Source organism: Schistocerca americana, chromosome 8, assembly GCF_021461395.2.
Source record: "Schistocerca americana isolate TAMUIC-IGC-003095 chromosome 8, iqSchAmer2.1, whole genome shotgun sequence".
NCBI lineage: Eukaryota > Metazoa > Arthropoda > Insecta > Orthoptera > Acrididae > Schistocerca > Schistocerca americana.
The window spans coordinates 133,756,807-133,775,653 of NC_060126.1; the positions used below are offsets into that span (position 1 = coordinate 133,756,807).

Genomic DNA, 18,847 nt, shown 5'->3' on the forward strand with positions numbered 1-18,847 from the left:
ACAGTATCTATCTTACCCCTAGTGAGATAAGCCTCTACATCCTTACATTTGTCCTCTAGCCATCCCTGCTTAGCCATTTTGCACTTCCTGTCGATCTCATTTTTGAGACGTTTGTATTCCTTTTTGCCTTCTTCATTTACTGCATTTTTATATTTTCTCCTTTCATCAATTAACTTCAATATTTCTTCTGTTACCCAAGGATTTCTAGCAGCCCTCATCTTTTTACCTACTTTATCCTCTGCTGCCTTCACTACTTTATCCCTCAAATTACCCATTCTTCTTCTACTGTATTTCTTTCCCCCATTCCTGTCAATTGTTCCCTTAAGCTCTCCTTGAAACTCTGTACAACCTCTGGTTTAGTCAGTTTATCCAGGTCCCATCTCCTTAAATTCCCACCTTTTTGCAGTTTCTTGAGTTTTAATCTACAGTTCATAACCAATAGATTGTGGTCAGAGTCCACACCTGCCCATGGAAATGTCTTACAACTTAAAACCTGGTTCCTTAATCTCTGTCTTACCATTATATAATCTATCTGATACCTTTCAGTATCTCCAGGGTTCTTCCATGTATACAACCTTCTTTTATGATTCTTGGACCAAGTGTTAGCTATGATTAAGTTGTGCTCTGTGCAAAATTCTACCAGGTGGCTTCCTCTTTCATTTCTTCCCCCCAATCCATATTCACCTACTATGTTTCCTTCTCTCCCTTTTCCTACTACCGAATTCCAGTCACCCATGACTATTAAATTTTTGTCTCCCTTCACTATCTGAATAATTTCTTTTATTTCATCATACATTTCTTCAATTTCTTCATCATGTGCAGAGCTAGTTGGCATATAAACCTGTACTACTGTGGTAGGCGTGGGCTTCGTGTCTATCTTCGCCACAATAATGCGTTCACTATGCTGTTTGTAGTAGCTTACCCACACTCCTGTTTTTTTATTAATTATTAAACCTACTCCTGCATTACCCCTATTTGATTTTGTATTTATAACCCTGTATTTGCCTGACCAAAAGTCTTGTTCCTCCTGCCACGGAACTTCACTAATCCCCACTATATCTAACTTTAACCTATCCATTTCCCTTTTTAAATTTTCTGACTTACCTGCCTGAATAAGCAATCTGACATTCCACGCTCTGATCTGTAGAATGCCAGTTTTATTTCTCCTGATAATGATGTCCTCCTGAGTAGGATGGTACAAGATGACTTTAAAAAAATTTATAGTTGGTGTGATGCATGGCAGCTGGCTCCAAATGTAGAAAAATGAAAGTTAATGTGAATGAGCAGAAAAAACCCTGTAATGTTCAGATAAAGCATTAATAGTGTCCTACTTGACACAGTCACATCATTTAAATATCTGGGCACAACTTTGCAAAGTGATATGAAATGAAATGAGCATGTGAGGATTGTGGTAGGGAAGGTGTATGGTACAGCTTCAGTTTACTGGGAGAATTTTAGGAAAGTGTGGTTCTTAAAGGAAGATATCAAAGCAATTCAGAGGCAAGTTACTAGTTTGTTATGGGTAGATTCTAACAACATGCAAGTGCTACCAAGATTTTTCAGGAACTCAAATGGGAGTTCCTGGAGGGAAGGCAACATTATTTTTGAAGAACTCTATTGAGAGCATTTAGAGAACTGGCATTTGAAGCTGACTGCAGAATGACACTACTGCTGCCAACATATATTTTGCATAAGGACCACAAAGACAAGCTACAAGAAAATGTGGCTCATACAAAGTTATACAGACAGATGATTTTCCCTCACTTTATTTACAAGTGGAACAGGAAGGGAAACTACTTTTAATGGTACAAGGTACTCTCTGCCATGCGCCATATGATAGCTTGTGGAGAATGTATGTATATGCAGGTATAGATAGATATATCTAAATCCAAACGCAAGAATATAAATACAGCATAGAAAAGAACTTTTACAGTAGATGGTGCTTTCTAGGAATTCGAAGGGAAATGCTTCTTACTAGCATGTGGTACATCTGAAAATTCAACCTTACTAAATTGAGGGTACTTTCTTCTGCTGACCCCACCAATTGTGAAAGTGATATCAGGGAAGGATGTGAATTATAAACACATTACCTCCACTCTTGCAAGAGAATGAAACTGTCAACGATCCACCAGAGTTGTGCATAATAGTTTATTATCTCTTCCTGTCAATAACTGGCGAGTTAAATTAAAATTTTATTGGGACAAGCAAAGATAGAATTGAATCAAGTATTAAATCAGTTAAGTATTAAATCACTTTTATTGGAATGGTGAAATTTCAAGTGGGATTATGAAGATCAGTGTCGCATATATTAGTTCTGTACTATGACACCTGTGCAGTGTGCCTTGTTAGTGTGCTCAGTTTCCTGACAGACTGAAATACTGTCTGGTGAAACCACTTTATAATAAGGATGAAAAGGTTGATGTACACAATTACCTGGCAATTTCTTTGCCATCGGTATTTTGGAAAGTTTTTGAGAAAGCAATATATATGAGTAGCAGCACATCTCCGACACCTAGTTTGCTGTCACATTTGCAGCTTGGTTTGAGGATCGCTTCCCATATCAAATGCAATTTATTCTTTTATGTGTAAGGTACTATCAGGGTCAAATGATAGGTAAAGAACAGCAGTATTTCCTTCGATATAGCGAAAGCATTCAATTGTGTGGACCGCACAACAAATTCTATAAGTGTAAACAGAATGTTTTCCTCCAGTGCAACATACAGGGAAGAGATTTAGAACTTTCTTAGGTCATGTTAAACACATGTGCAACACATTTCTGTCCTGGGCCTCTTGCTTTCCTTCATATATTATCAATGATATGCCACTAAGCATGACAGGTAACTCAACAGTTTTCCCCTTCAGTGATAACACAGGTGTTATTTTAAAAGATGTGAAACATAATGTAAATGATATAGCTGATAGAGTAAACAGTTACATCAGCACATGGATTTCAGACAACAGTTTCATGTTTTACTGCAACAAAATGCTATGCACGCAGTTTCTGACACAGAACTCTTATAAAAGTGAATTTTTACTCTCACAAGGTGGTCAAAATAGTTAGTGAAGTCAATCGGTTTCAATTCTCGGGATGATGGTAGATCGAGAGCTTTTTTGCAAGTACCACTATCACATTAAGAACTTGTGCAGAAACTGAATGCTGCTACCTACACTGCAAGGATAATCTCCTTGTCTGTGACAGGGCTTGTTTATTTTGTTTGCTTTCACTCTATTATATTTTGAGGACAACTCTGTCCATTCACCAAATATTTTATTTGTCCAGAAAGGGGTGGTCAGAATAATCGAAAATATCAGTTTGTGAACTTCGCAAAGGCCATTGTTGAAGTGTCTTGGAATTCTAATGTTGGTATTCCTGTACATATATTTCATGTTGGGATTTGTTGTTGATAACAATGACTCATTCAGAAGAAACTGCAAAATTCATTCATTGAACACTAGATGTAAAAATGATATGAACTTGGATAACATTTCCTTAAGCACTGTACAGAAAAGTGTGCATTATTCATTATGTTTCATTTTCAATAAACTCCCAACAGAAATGTTATTCATTCATACAATCTCTCAACTATTGTTTGTGCTTTATTAATTCTTTAATTACCTGTTTACAAAATTTCTAATTCAACATTCTGTAAAATATGTACTGACTCCTTCCACAACCAACTAGCTTTGGATTGCATGGTCCCACAGAACCTGATAAATAAATAAATAAATAAAATACCAAGTCATTCAATCAAATATCACACTATGAGTGTTAACATCTGACAACACTCAGAACCTTCGAAGAATTTATTATGTCAGGAAAACTTCAAACAGCACCGGTTTCTTTTGTTGGTTTACCATGTGCTGGTAGATCAGTATGCTGCTCTGAAAATTCTCCCTCATTTCTTTCTTTACTCAGAATATTGTATTTTATGCTAGACTATATGATTCAACTTGCACAAAGAGGACTTTTCGGTGCTAGGGAATTTACATCTTACCCTTGACAGTTATGCCACAACAAGTCTATTGCAGCTCCTTATTTCTCTCTTTAAATATTTGTAATATATACTAAAGAAAAACTATAACTACATTTTACAGATACTGACGTGTCATCATCAGCCTTAAGCACCCAATCAATACTCTCCAACAAGCCTTCATGGACAATATATTTGAAGGCAGCTTGTGTCTTAGCCCATAGATGCTGTCGTCCTTCTGGTACTTTGAGGGCCACTGTGGGTAGTCTGGGATCTGTGTATAGCAAAAATAATGCCAAGTAATTAATACAAATGAAGTTCATGACAAAACATTGAGGCAACAAGTTTTACAAGAGCATGCTGACATCTCAATAACACAGCATGAAAAAAGGCGATTCAACTAAAATGCATGCTACCAATATTTCAATCACAAAGTTATGCCGAGAGTTCAACATCACAAGGTAAACTTACATTTAAGTATTCAAGAAACGAATCCCAATTTAGATAAACACATGCTAACACTATTGCCTAACAGTCCACTCATAAAAAAATCACATATAACAGCATTCTGCATACCATCTGCACTTACAACAAAGATGAAAAGGTAGAGACCCATTATGTCAGCATTAAGGCCATTAATGGTGAAACACTGGCTCCACTGGACAAGGATGGTGAAGAGAATTGACTGTAGGCTTTCTGAGGAAAGCCTAACGGTATGTTTCGACAATGATTTGAGGAAAACCTAATTGAGGATGGTCAGACATGGACTCAATCATATTCTTATATAGTTCAATAGTTTTAGTCTGAGGGCATGGCTGCAGCATGTAAACATCATAGCACTCCAATATGAGTATACAAGCACCAACATTTAGACAAGGGATCAATGTGGCATTTTTATCTTACCAACCATGCATGTGGTAAATGCAGAAACGCGAACTATGACGACTTTACCACCAAATGTGTGCAAACAGGAATGACATGCTGTTATTCTTTTCTTGATTTCCATAGGACAAACATTGGTGGACATCCATCAAGAGAATAATGTGTATGGGGCAGAATGTCTATTGAAATCTGCCAATTATGGAACAGTGTGCGACAAGAGGTGCTACTGCTTCATGATAATGCATGACCCAATCACAAACATCTTACCACTCAAGATAGGCCACCTCAAGTGACAGTCACTCTAGCACCTGCCCTATGGTCCTGATCACTTCCCATGTAATTATCACACCCTCAGTCTGTTTTTTAAAAAAAAACCCTTTAAGGGTCAACAATTCCTGTTGTTGGATGATTTGCAGCTGGCAGTTGCAAACTTCTTCATGCAACAGGACAGTGTTTTACCAAATGAATAGCTGGCCAGAGTGGCAGAGTGGTTCTAGGCGCTACATTCTGGAACCACGTGACCGCTACGGTTGCAGGTTCGAATCCTGCCTCGGGCATGGATGTGTGTTATGTCCTTAGGTTAGTTAGGTTTAAGTAGTTCTAAGTTCTAGGGGACTGATGATCTCAGTAGTTTAGTCCCATAGTGCTCAGAGGCATTTGAACCAAATGAATATCTTCAACCTGATGTATCAGTGTGATGATCGCCTTAATGCTCATATTTTTCCTGACTGGAATACCGATTCTGGACTGTACAGTCTTTGAATGGAAACATTTTGTTCTCTCCGTACACTAAGGGTGAATTACCTACAGGATTGCCACAAGTTTCCCCAAGTGAAATTCCCTGGTATTTCCCTGATTTCCTGATAAATTTTAACATTTTTCCCTTACAAATTTTGAGATCTCAAGGTCAAGTAAAGACATAAGTTGAAAAAACTTAAGGACTTCTGTACTTCTAAATGTGCAAGCAAAAATCTTAAGTAATAATATCCACATTTTTTGTAATGAACTGTTTTTAGGTGAAGAAAGCAGGCCAAATGGTATGTGTGTTTCATTAAGACCACTGATGATATTTTATTTCAATAAAACAAAAGACATTTGGTGGCAAATATGCATTTCTTTGGAGTCACAAGACAGATTTTAAATACCGTCACTGATTTCAGAAGAAACCTCAGAAAAAGGTAGGCCTCTTGAAAGAACTGTACAAGGCAGGGAGGAGTTGTGTAAACTAACACTATAAGTGACCACCAATAAAATGTTGGTTCTACTATGTTCATTATTCTTGGGCACTACCCACTGTGTTGTGTCTTATTTTACAGGTATTGAGTGCATGTGTGTTTTTTTTTTCTCCTCTCTCTCTCTCTCTCTCTCTCTCTCTCTCTCTCTCTCTCTCTCAAGAAATACGTGAGTACATATCGTACAAACTGCCTGTGTCTGCCACAATATTCTTCTTTTTATCACCCATACTTTCTAATATATAAACTATTTTTGAAGTACCAAAATGTACTAAATTAAATAAAATGTTTATAAAGCAACACACTGTGCAATGTACTTGCAGTGACACAGTCACAATTCCTGAAATTCTCTGGCCTGCCGAGGAGCACCAAAGTCCTGGGTCCACAGATAAATCATAAAAGCCCACTGCATTACACCACACACAAACAGACCTGGCCTGTGGGCAGACATGCGAGATTAGATCCAATGGGCAGGGCCTGTATGTTAGTGGGAAATGATGAGCTTCAGATCAGCAGGCCCAATCCATTAGAGATAACCACAGAAATGGCCTGCAGTCTTCACCGTCATGGAAGTCCACTCTTGTGGCCAGCTATTCACATGTTACAGACACTATGATGATGAAATGTGATTGGTTAAGGGGGAGAAGGGAAAGAGTTGGGATGTGACAACAGGTTATAGAAGACGTAGGAATATGACTTTCTCAGACAGTATTGTTGTGAATGTGGAAAACAGATTTGATCTGTCATCACAATTGGAAACTGATGAGCCACAAGCATGTGTAGGAGTCGACAAGACAACAAACTTTCAAAAGTGTTTGAAAAGTAAGAAGTCAGAAAAAGTTGTAAAAAAGAAGAAAGTTTTATTGTTGGGTAGAAGTGCTGGCCAACTGTTGCAGGATAAACTAGGGTCAGGTTACCAGGTCACAAATTTTTTTTAAAACCTTAGTGCAAGTCTGGGTCAGGTGATAGAGGATGTAGGCTCACTTTTTAGATACTTCACAAAGGAAGACACTGTGGTAATAATGGGTGGGGTGGGTAAGAGCATAGACAAGAACCCTAATTACTCAACTGAGACTGACCTGGTAAATGAGACATACTGGTGTTTTGCTTGTGTCTGTTCTGAGGCACCATGATCGGCCCATTTAAACTCTTCTGTTAGCAGAGTTAATTTAGAGGTGGATCGGCTGCTTGAATTTGGTATGGGGTCTCATATTGATGTGGTTCCTGTTGACTATCAGCAGGTGGGACTATAGTAGGCATGGCCTTCATCTCGACAGGAAAGGGATGGGAAACTGTCTGGGCTAATAGCAAATAATTAAGGTGGGTACTATCACAAGTACCAGTTGTTACAAATGACAGAATGTGCCAAAACAAAAGATGTTCAGAGACAGGCTGAAAATGACATTCACATAGATAAAATAGGCAGCCAGAAAGCCAATTTTAATGTACCCAATTCATGCAGACAGCCTCTGATTGAAATGAGATATACTCAAAAATCAACAAGACAATTAGGTTCATCTAGTTGTAATTCTGCCAGTGTACAAAACAGTTATCCTTATTGCACCAGAATATCTGAGGGCTAAGGGGCAACCTTAATTAGTTGCTTATTTGTGTTTAACAATTAGAGTTGAGCAAATCAGCTGATATAATCTGCTTCTATGAACATCACGCTACCACTGGTATAGGTATGTTAAATGTTACAGGATTCAAGTTAGCTTTTTACTTCTGTGGAGAAAACATGGAGAAAGGAGGAGTTGCCACATTTGTCAGAAACTGTTTTTATTTCAAGACTACTGATATAGCAATTCATCATAAAAATGATTGCTGAGACACAGACAGGCACATGGAAAAGAATCACACACTCACAACTAAATTTTTTGCCACAGCCTTTGTCAGAAATTGAGCACACACACACACATTCACACAATCACTGACAACTCATGCGCACATGACCTCTATCTTTAACTGCTGCATCAACAGTCTCTGAGAATCAGATCAAAAAAAATGTCTTCTCACACCTCTCTGCTTCTCAACGTCAGCTGCTAAGCTAGTGGCACGAAGTGGTGGCAGCACTAACTGCAGGCTGAGGGGAGTGGTAGAAAGGGAAGAAGCAGTAAGAATGAGGGTGTAGGGAAGCTGCACATACACTCAGCTGCATCCTGCCAGCAATGTTGCACGACATGTCAGTAAATAAACGATTTCACCTACTGAGACAAGAAATGAGATTTTTTACAGTGTTTCCTTTTTATTAAATTTTCCTGACACGGTTGACATTCCTTGAATTTTCTGATTTCTCTGATTTTCAGAATTTGTGGCAACCCTGTACAAGCTAGCTGCAAACAAAGACCAAACTGCATTGTTAGAATCTTGAATCTATGTGAACTGATACAGTGCGATGTATAAGCATAAAATTGTTCTTACAATAGAGACAGGAGTAGAAATTATGCTTTACCTTTTTTTTTTTGTCATCAGTCTACTGACTGGTTTGATGTGGCCCACCACGAATTCCTTTCCTGCGCTAACCCCTTCATCTCAGAGTAGCACTTGCAACCTACATCCTCAATTATTTGCTTGACGTATTCCAATCTCTGTCTTCCTCTACAGTTCCCTCTAGTACCATGGAAGTCATTCCTCATGTCTTAGCAGATGTCCTATCATCCTGTCCCTTCTCCTTATCAGTGTTTTCCACATATTCCTTTCCTCTCCGACTCTGCGTAGAACCTCCTCATTCCTTACCTTATCAGTCCACCTAATTTTCAACATTCGTCTATAGCACCACATCTCAAATGCTTCGATTCTCTTCTGTTCCGGTTTTCCCACAGTCCATGTTTCACTACCATACAATGCTGTACTCCAGACGTACATCCTCAGAAATTTCTTCCTCAAATTAAGGCCGGTATTTGTTATTAGTAGACTTCTCTTAGCCAGAAATGCCTTTTTTGCCATAGCGAGTCTGCTTTTGATGTCCTCCTTGCTCCGTCCATCATTGGTTATTTTACTGCCTAGGTAGCAGAATTCCTTAACTTCATTGACTTTGTGACCATCAATCCTGATGTTAAGTTTCTCGCTGTTCTCATTTCTACTACTTCTCATTACCTTCGTCTTTCTCCGATTTACTCTCAAACCATACTGTGTACTCATTAGACTGTTCATTCCGTTCAGCAGATCATTTAATTCTTCTTCACTTTCACTCAGGATAGCAATGTCATCAGCGAATCGTATCATTGATATCCTTTCACCTTGTATTTTAATTCCACTCCTGAACCTTTCTTTTATTTCCATCATTGCTTCCTCGATGTACAGATTGAAGAGTAGGGGCGAAAGGCTACAGCCTTGTCTTACACCCTTCTTAATACGAAGACTTCGTTCTTGATCGTCCACTCTTATTATTCCCTCTTGGTTGTTGTACATATTGTATATGACCCGTCTCTCCCTATAGCCTACCCCTACTTTTTTCAGAATCTTGAACAGCTTGCACCATTTTATATTGTCGAACACTTTTTCCAGGTCGACAAATCCTATGAAAGTGTCTTGATTTTTCTTTAGCCTTGCTTCCATTATTAGCCGTAATGTCAGAATTGCCTCTCTCGTCCCTTTACTTTTCCTAAAGCCAAACTGATTGTCACCTAGCGCATTCTCAATTTTCTTTTCCATTCTTCTGTATATTATTCTTGTAAGCAGCTTCAATGCATGAGCTGTTAAGCTGATTGTGCGAGAATTATCACACTTGTCAGCTCTTGCCATCTTCGGAATTGTGTGGATGATGCTTTTCCGAAAGTCAGATGGTATATCGCCAGACTCATATTCTACACACCAACGTGAATAGTCGTTTTGTTGCCACTTCCCCCAATGATTTTAGAAATTCTGATGGAATGTTATCGATCCCTTCTGCCTTATTTGACCGTAAGTCCTCCAAAGCTCTTTTAAATTCCAATTCTAATACTGGATCCCTTATCTCTTCTAAATCGACTCCTGTTTCTTCTTCTATCACATTAGACAAATATTCACCCTCATAGAGGCTTTCAATGTATTCTTTCCACCTATCTGCTCTCTCCTCTGCATTTAACAGTGGAATTCCTGTTGCACTCTTAATGTTACCACCGTTGCTTTTAATGTCACCAAAGGTTGTTTTGACTTTCCTGTATGCCGAGTCTGTCCTTCTGACAATCAGATCTTTTTCGATGTCTTCACATTTTTCCTGCAGCCATTTCACCTCAGCTTCCCTGCACTTCCTATTTATTTCATTCCTCAGCGACTTGTATTTCTGTATTCCTGATTTTCCCGGAACATGTTTGTACTTCCTCCTTTCATCAATCAACTGAAGTATTTCTTCTGTTACCCATGGTTTCTTCGCAGCTACCTTCTTTGTGCCTATGTTTTCCTTCCCAACTTCTGTGATGGCCCTTTTTAGAGATGTCCATTCCTCTTCAACTGTACTGCTTACTGCGCTATTCCTTACTGCTGTGTCTATAGCTTTAGAGAACTTCAAACGTATCTCGTCATTCCTTAGTACTTCCGTATCCCACTTCTTTGCGTATTGATTCTTCCTGACTAATGTCAGGAACTTCAGCCTACTCTTCATCACTACTATATTGTGATCTGAGTCTGTATCTGCTCCTGGGTATGCCTTACAATCCATTATCTGATTTCGGAATCTCTGTCTGACCATGATGCAATCTAATTGAAATCTTCCCGTATCTCTCAGCCTTTTCCAAGTATACCTCATCCTCTTGTGATTCTTGAACAGGATATTCGCTATTACTAGCTGAAACTTGTTACAGAACTCAATTAGTCTTTCTCCTCTTTCATTCCTTGTCCCAAGCCCATATTCTCCTGTAACCTTTTCTTCTACTCCTTCCCCTACAACTGCATTCCAGTCACCCATGACTATTAGATTTTCGTCCCCTTTTACATACTGCATACCCTTTCAATATCCTCATACACTTTCTCTATCTGTTCATCTTCAGCTTGCGACGTCGGCATGTATACCTGAACTATCGTTGTCGGTGTTGGTCTGCTGTCGTTTCTGATTAGAACAACCCGGTCACTGAACTGTTCACAGTAATACACCCTCTGCCGTACCTTCCTATTCATAATGAATCCTACACCTGTTATACCATTTTCTGCTGCTGTTGATATTACCCGATACTCATCTGACCAGAAATCCTTGTCTTCCTTCCACTTCACTTCACTGACCCCTACTATATCTAGATGGAGCCTTTGCATTTCCCTTTTCAGATTTTCTAGTTTCCCTACCACGTTCAAGCTTCTGACATTCCACGCCCCGCCTCGTAGAATGTTATACTTTCGTTGATTATTCAATCTTTTTCTCATGGTAACCTCCCCCTTGGCAGTCCCCTCCCAGAGATCCGAATGGGGGACTATTCCTGAATCTTTTGCCAATGGAGAGATCATGACACTTCTTCAATTACAGGCCATATGTCCTGTGGATACACGTTACGTGTCTTTAATGCAGTGGTTTCCATTGCCTTCTGCATCCTCATGTCGTTGATCATTGCTGATTCTTCCGCCTTTAGGGGCAATTTCCCATCCCTAGGACAAGAGAGTGCCCTGAACCTCTATCCGCTCCTCCGCCCTCTTTGACAAGGCCGTTGGCAGAATGAGGGTGACTTCTTATGCTGGAAGTCTTCGGCCGCCAATGCTGATTATTTATCAAAATTTAGGCAGTGGCGGGGATCGAACCCGGGACCTAAGACGTTTTGATTATGAATCAAAGATGCTACCCCTACACCACAGGTTTTACCTAACAAGATAAGAAAACAAACTAAGAATTATTCTTTACTTGTCAAATTAGAAGTTTTAACAAGACATCCTCCTGTAGCATTACTTTCCCTCAACAGTAGTAGTCGATACCAGTAATATTTGTTAAATTTTGGACTGGTCAGTATTATCTCAGCTGTTTTCCTGAAAAAATATCACGTAATTTTAACCGCAATATTTTATAATGAAAGCTAAACTTTACAAATAGGAATTAGTTTGGATGTTACAATCAATAAGTGAATGTACGGTTAATTTTTTTTTAACATTTGAAATTATGAATTATTTGGCATACTTAAAAATTCTATTATTAATTACACAATCTAGTACTGTTTATTATGTTTATTTCTTAATTCATTTATGAAATAATAATTGAAACTAATAGAGATTCATTTGTAAAGGAAAATTGTAAAACCTCTGGAACATTGTTATTACCACAGATTGAAGCAGTAGTAAGCATGTCTCTGATGTGATCGGATGTATTTTTGTATTTTGGGCAAACAATGTAATTTTTGGCTTTGTTAATGTGAAAATTCAAAAGTCTGTGATATACTAAAATGTGGCAAAATAAATTAATGTAAACACAAAAATTATGCAATGACAATCATCAAAATTATTTAGATTAGTTCAACCAGGAGGACCTAAAAAGGAGAATTTCAGATTCGAGAATCACACCCCGTAGACAAGAATTGGAGTAAACTCTACAAGAAAAGATAAGTTAACTAAAAAGTTTATTGTACTCTTACTCCTGTCAAATCTTCAGAAAAAAAACTTTGCACATTGTAAACAATAGCTGCAACTAAGCAGGTGGGGGGAGAGGAAAGAGAGAGAGAGAGAGAGAGAGAGAGAGAGAGAGAGAGAGAGAGAGAGAGAGAGACACTTGGAGAACATCTAAGTTGGAATTGTTAAATTTAGATGTAGCATCAATGAAATAAGGAAATGAAACAGATTTTGTAAAAATCTGTGTTATTCTGATCTACTCTATGTTTACATATTTTATCTTGACTCCGGAGTAGCAGTCTCTGTACGCATATCTTCTCATTAGAAAACACAACCTACATGCACTGTTATCTACATTAAACTGGGACACTAAATACATAGTGCTACAAGATACAAAGTAAGACAAGAATTTCAATTTGGCATTTGAAACCCATTTCATGTCCGCATATTTTTTAAATGAGATATCAATACTTCTAGTCAGAGTACATTCACAGTCAACACTCACCATGCTCTGAGGTCATGAAGAGCAGCTTGTCACAGTTTTGGCCCCATGTGGCATTGACAGCAGCCGCCTTCGTGGCATGGTTCTTAGGACTGGTCATCACCCAGCACAACACCCGAACACGCTGTCGCAGGCTGTCAGCTGCAGTACGGTTGCATTCTAGAATGGAAGACAGTCTCCTTACAGTTACATTGATCAGACAATAGTTTCTCTCGTCAGCAGCTGATCACTCGGTAACAGACAAATCAGTAAAATTAAGTGCCACATACGAATAATTTGCCATACTTGCTAGACTTACAGTTGCGTCAGGGGCATAATTACAGTCATGGAGACCTGAGGCAAGTACCTGAAGTGGGGCCCCTTCCCATTTCCCTGCCTCACCAAAGTGTCACCCACACCTTATCCCTCACCTCTCTCACCCTGTGTCACTACCCTCCCATGTGCACACACCATTACCTACACAGTTCAGTTTGAGTACAGAAGACAATATTTACTCCACATAACATGACATCAAGATCATCCAATGCCAGATCGTAGGAATGAAAATTATGTTCCTGGTTCAATGTCACAATGTCTCCATATTGCCTGTGTCTTACGTGGAAGTTTGTCATGTCCTAATCACTGGGGCTGTATTTTGAATCTGTTGAATCTGCCTTTAATAAACTCTGAACTAGGATGTGTTAAACATCCATATAAATGCTGTCATCTTCTGCAGGTCATTGTTAACCCTCTGCACAAAATTTCTCGCATTTGTGACAACATCATACTTTCATTTTTCCTGAAGTCCTTAAGTTTCCAATTCACTATATTGTTGCAGGACAACACCTTATCTCCATTTCAGGGATGTATGATGTATGTAGCTACATCACTATTGGTTACGCCTCAAGATGCTGTGTTTTCAACACAGGTGTCAATTGTTAGTTAAATATTACAAAAATCCCATTTATGACTCATTTCACTGTTTCTGAAGAACACACAGATCACATTAGTATGCAAGAAGGGTAACAGAAGTGATCCAGAACACTACTGTCCACTGTTCTTGACATTCATGTGTTGTAGAATTCTAGAAAATATTCCGAGTTCAAATGTAATGAGATATATTTGACACAATGATCTCCATGCCAATCAGTACTGTATTTGCAAACATCAGTAATGCAAAACCCTTCATGCTTTTCTCACATGATGCCCTGAAAGCCATGGATCAAGCCATTCAGGAAGCTGCAGTATTTTTTGATTTCCAAAACACATTTAACTCCAGCACCACATCAATGTTTATTACCAAAAATATGATCATATGGTGTGACTGGGTTGGTATTTCTTGATAGGGAGAATGCAGCATGTGATCTTAGATGGAGAGTCATCACCAGATATAGAAGCAACTTCGCCAATTTCCCATGGAAGTTTGTTGAGACCCTGGTGTCCATGTTGTATATTAATTACCTTGTAGACAGTGCTGTTATCAGTAATAAAGTACAGTCTGAAAAATTCTGCAGAAATTTTCAGTTATATCCTGATTAGATTCAAAGTGGTGCAAAGATTGGCAACTTGATTAACATATTCACAAATTCGAATGTTAATGGAATTCACAAAACAAAGTGCATTGTACACTAAGACTTCAATATCATTGAGTCATAATGGGAATTTGTCAACTCATGAAAATATGGAAGTGAAATGATTTGGTTGAATTAATAGGCTTGACCCAAATCCCATTATCAATTAAAAAATCAAAAGTGATGTGGACACAGTAACCTGATAATCCAAACAAAGTTTATACAATTGGGGTTAGCAAGAGATGCCTAGATGTTGTTTGCTTACAATTTTTTGCCTTAACAGTCATGCACCCAGTCATAGCACAATCCAGGTTTTTTATTTAGGGATAGTTCTACTATACTCTTGATGGTCTGAACAGACAATGGTAGAATTGGTGAGGTCACTGTTATGCATCTCTATCAAATGTGAGAACAGATACAACCTCTGTGGAATGTTACAACACATGATTAAGCTTCTCTGGTTTCAACAATGAGTTTAAGAGTTGCTTGTTTTTTGACAGCACACAAGTGCAGTCTTAGTTAATTGGAGTCTTCAGATCATCAACACTTGGATGGAAGAAGTATTTGAAAGAAAGCCAAGTGGTGTACTGAAGTTTGTGTGTCAGATGAATATTTAACAGTAATCTCATGGCATAATTCTGTTGCTATAATTTAATGTCTTTTGGCAAAGATCATAATAAAATAATAGTGACATCTCAATCCACTGCACTTACCGAACTCCACAGAAACAACTATCCAATTATATTAATGATGAAACAATCCATCATTGACCAGTAGGTGAGTAATTTTTCAAGAAAGTGAGCAAAGAAATGAAACCTCTATTTCTAAACATAAAACTCCACTCCAAATTCAACCACTGGCACAATTACATGTATCTACCTGGACCATGAAATCTAGGAGCAGTTTTTATTTATTTAGTCCAGTGCACTGGCAGGACCTCTTGTGGGTACACAGTCTATTTTAAAAATCAAACAACAATAGTCACATTTTCACATTATTATTCATTACCAACTGGTTTAGGCCATTTCCTTTTTTCATCTTCAGGCTTTTCTCTAACTATTATGACTGCTAGTGGTAGCAGACAGAGAGACATCCACAGAAGTAAGATGACACTACCTTCTTTTTTATTATTTGATTTTTAGCATTGTGCACCATTTGCAGCTTTGCTCCAATTACAGAATGCTTTCTAAAATTTTACATTTTATTTTGTTTTCATCACTGATGCCACTTGATTCATGATAGCTGTGTGACTAATGAGAAAAGTCACACTGTCAAAATATTTTTCCACAATGTATTAACAAAGTAGCAGTCTCTGTTGCCATGTACAGTTCAATATTACTGGAGACCCAGTCCAAATTCCTAGCAGCAATGTGGCAGATAACATCACTAGTGTCTGTCAATTGCACAGACGTTACAGTGAGCTGGTTCATCTGGTACATAACCTTCAGCTTCCGTTACAGCAGGGTTGAAACAGTTGTGCGGTCACCATAATAGGGAGGGTATATAGAGTATGGCAACCCAACTGCAAAGGAGTGCAGCAGGAAGGTAAACTACTGCTTTAAGAGCATGCCAGATTTGCATAAAGGACCCAAAAGTAGGAATCTCCAAAATCAGTTTCAACATTACAGTAATTTTTGCTACAGTACTAGATGATACGAGGCTCTTAGGGAGTCCTATGAGGCAGACTTTTTAAAAATTTTATTTGTGACTGGCACAGAAGTTAAACAACATAAGTTAAAATCAGGTTGAATTATGGAAATACTTGCAACATACTAGTAGTAGTCATTGAACCGTGAATTTACTTTCAAAACCTTTTCTTAAGAATTTACTTTATTTACTAACGATTCATCAAGAACATAACGCATTTAATCACACTATGTGAGCGTGGAAGTAGTTGCCAGTGGATAGCTGATGAAAAATTAAATTTGTTTCAACAAATGGAAATTTTATTCCTACAAGCTTTTTTTTTGGAAACAGTTTATAAAATTATAATCAGAAAGCACCCTCAAAATATCAAGTTACAGTTTTATTCAGAGGCAGGAAGAACAAATATTGACAGTATGAGCTTTCCGGCTGAGAACCTGGCCACTGCTTTTTGACACGGCCATAGTCATGACTGCTCACAACAACCTCTGAAAGACTACACTGGTGCATATTTGCAACACACCAGATTACTTTAAACTAAAAAAATTTTAACAACTCACACAATCACAAACTATGCACCCTGTAGGAGGGATGGAAATGGTAAAAAACCCTCGCATTAAAAAAAATTAACTTGCCACCAAAGGTGCAACTTGATTTTATAAAAAAACTTACGGTGGAAGGGTAGCAATTTTATATACTAAAATGACCATTTAAATAAAAACCCATGAAATGCAGTCTTACATAAAATATACAAACATGCTCTATGTTACACATGATAGGCAAGATAAAAACATCTCAGGGATTTGGCCGTTACACTTCAAGCAATAAATTCATTCCAGAATGAGATTTTCACTCTGCAGCGGAGTGTGCACTGATATGAAACTTCCTGGCAGATTAAAACTGTGTGCCTGACCGAGACTCGAACTCGGGACCTTTGCCTTTTGCGGGCAAGTGCTCTACCATCTGAGCTACCGAAGCACGACTCATGACCTTGCAAGGTTCGCAGGAGAGCTTCTGTAAAGTTTGGAAAGTAGGAGACAAGATGCTGGCAGAAGTAAAGCTGTGAGGAATGGGCACGAGTCGTGCTTCGGCAGCTCAGATGGTAGAGCACTTGCCCACGAAAGGCAAAGGTCCTGAGTTTGAGTCTTGGTCAGGTACACAGTCTTAATCCGCCAGGAAGTTTAATAAATTCATTAACACCAAATTCGACAAACATGACACAGGCAGCTATTAACGTACGGCAGACCAACAGACAAACAAAGAGACAGACACTAACTGCCTAACAAATGCGGACGAGAGAGAGACGAGCAAGCTGGGGATGAGAGACTGACCAAGAAAATAAGTAGAATCTAATAAGTAAATGAAACAACATATTACGAATCATTCAACTTCTAATAAACTGCAATGTCTGGCAAAGACCTGGCACAACACCCCCAAAATGCTCTCCTGAACCATCCGCTGCTCACCGCTTCAACGGACGCAGGAAGGTGCGCCGATCTCCCACCTCACGGCGTTGCAGCTTGCACCGTTGGGTTGACTCCTGTTGCTCTCGTGTCGGCCGCGAAGCCACTGCCCCTCACTATAAGGCGCGGCCCGCTGGACTGATGTGGCGACCTCACATGCACCGATGCTCAAGACGGACAAGTCATCTCGTGTCCCAATGCGCGACTGACCAACCGATCGATCCAACTGCCAATGCCCATTGCCTGAACAAACTCGAGCAGACTGGCGGCCTAACACATACTAGCACTCCGGACGACAGACAGACACTGACTGCCCCACACTGACCCGGCTGACCAACTCATTAGACTCCCCCCAAGCGAGCTCATAGTGCCCCTTACATGCCCTTGAACAAGCTACCTTTCCCCTTTCCCACCAGAGGGAGACATCAAAGCTGTGACTGCCACAGCGGCACCACCGCCAGAAACGGACAGCGACTGCTTCACACTATGCGCTGTGGTGCGCTCTTCAAAGCAGCGGTTTTTTACCATGATCCAGTCATGGAGTTTATTGTTTTGCAAATATCATACAGATAAACACATAGTGAGCACACATTTTCTTGTGAGTTGTGAGGAGGGACAGACAAGGGGAGGGAGGGGAGGGAGGGGGGCAGCACAAAAGGAAGTAATTTAAGTTTGTATATTTCGCCACTTGCACTTACTGTCATGGAGGGTGTAAGCTGTGACTAGCTGATGATGTGTTGGCACATGATGTTTCTGTTACATTTCTGTACTCAGGGTGGATTGTGGACATTATGTCCAAAGGAGGAGTCATGAATGAATGAAAAATAAACAAACAAAATAAAAAATAATAGCAGACAACGTCTTCTTATTCACATAGATGATAAGGATTACTGAATTAAAAGCTTTTACCCATAAATGAAGTGAAGCAAAATGGAAAGTTGAAGCGTCTCTCACATGAACACAGGGAAAACAGTGGTCAAATTTCAACAAGTTTATTGACTGTACAAAATACAGTATCTCACTAGGTACTGGTACAGAGGCTTGACAGAGCTGATATCTAAAAGTCATCTGATTCTAGTATGTAGTACACCACTAGGAGCTTTGT

The 18,847-nt window shown here is 39.0% G+C and overlaps 1 protein-coding gene across 2 annotated transcripts in view; it reads right to left on the reverse strand.

Moving 5' to 3' along the window:
* LOC124545033 (glycoprotein-N-acetylgalactosamine 3-beta-galactosyltransferase 1-like) overlaps positions 1-18,847 on the reverse strand; it is a 180,813-nt gene that overhangs the window by 44,614 nt on the left and 117,352 nt on the right. For both annotated transcript variants that reach the window (XM_047123815.1, XM_047123813.1), the window contains exons 3-4: positions 13,089-13,244; positions 4,104-4,245 (exon numbers count right to left, since the gene is read on the reverse strand). In XM_047123815.1, the coding sequence (XP_046979771.1) occupies positions 4,104-4,245; positions 13,089-13,244 (298 nt within the window). The remainder of the gene's footprint in view (positions 1-4,103; positions 4,246-13,088; positions 13,245-18,847) is intronic.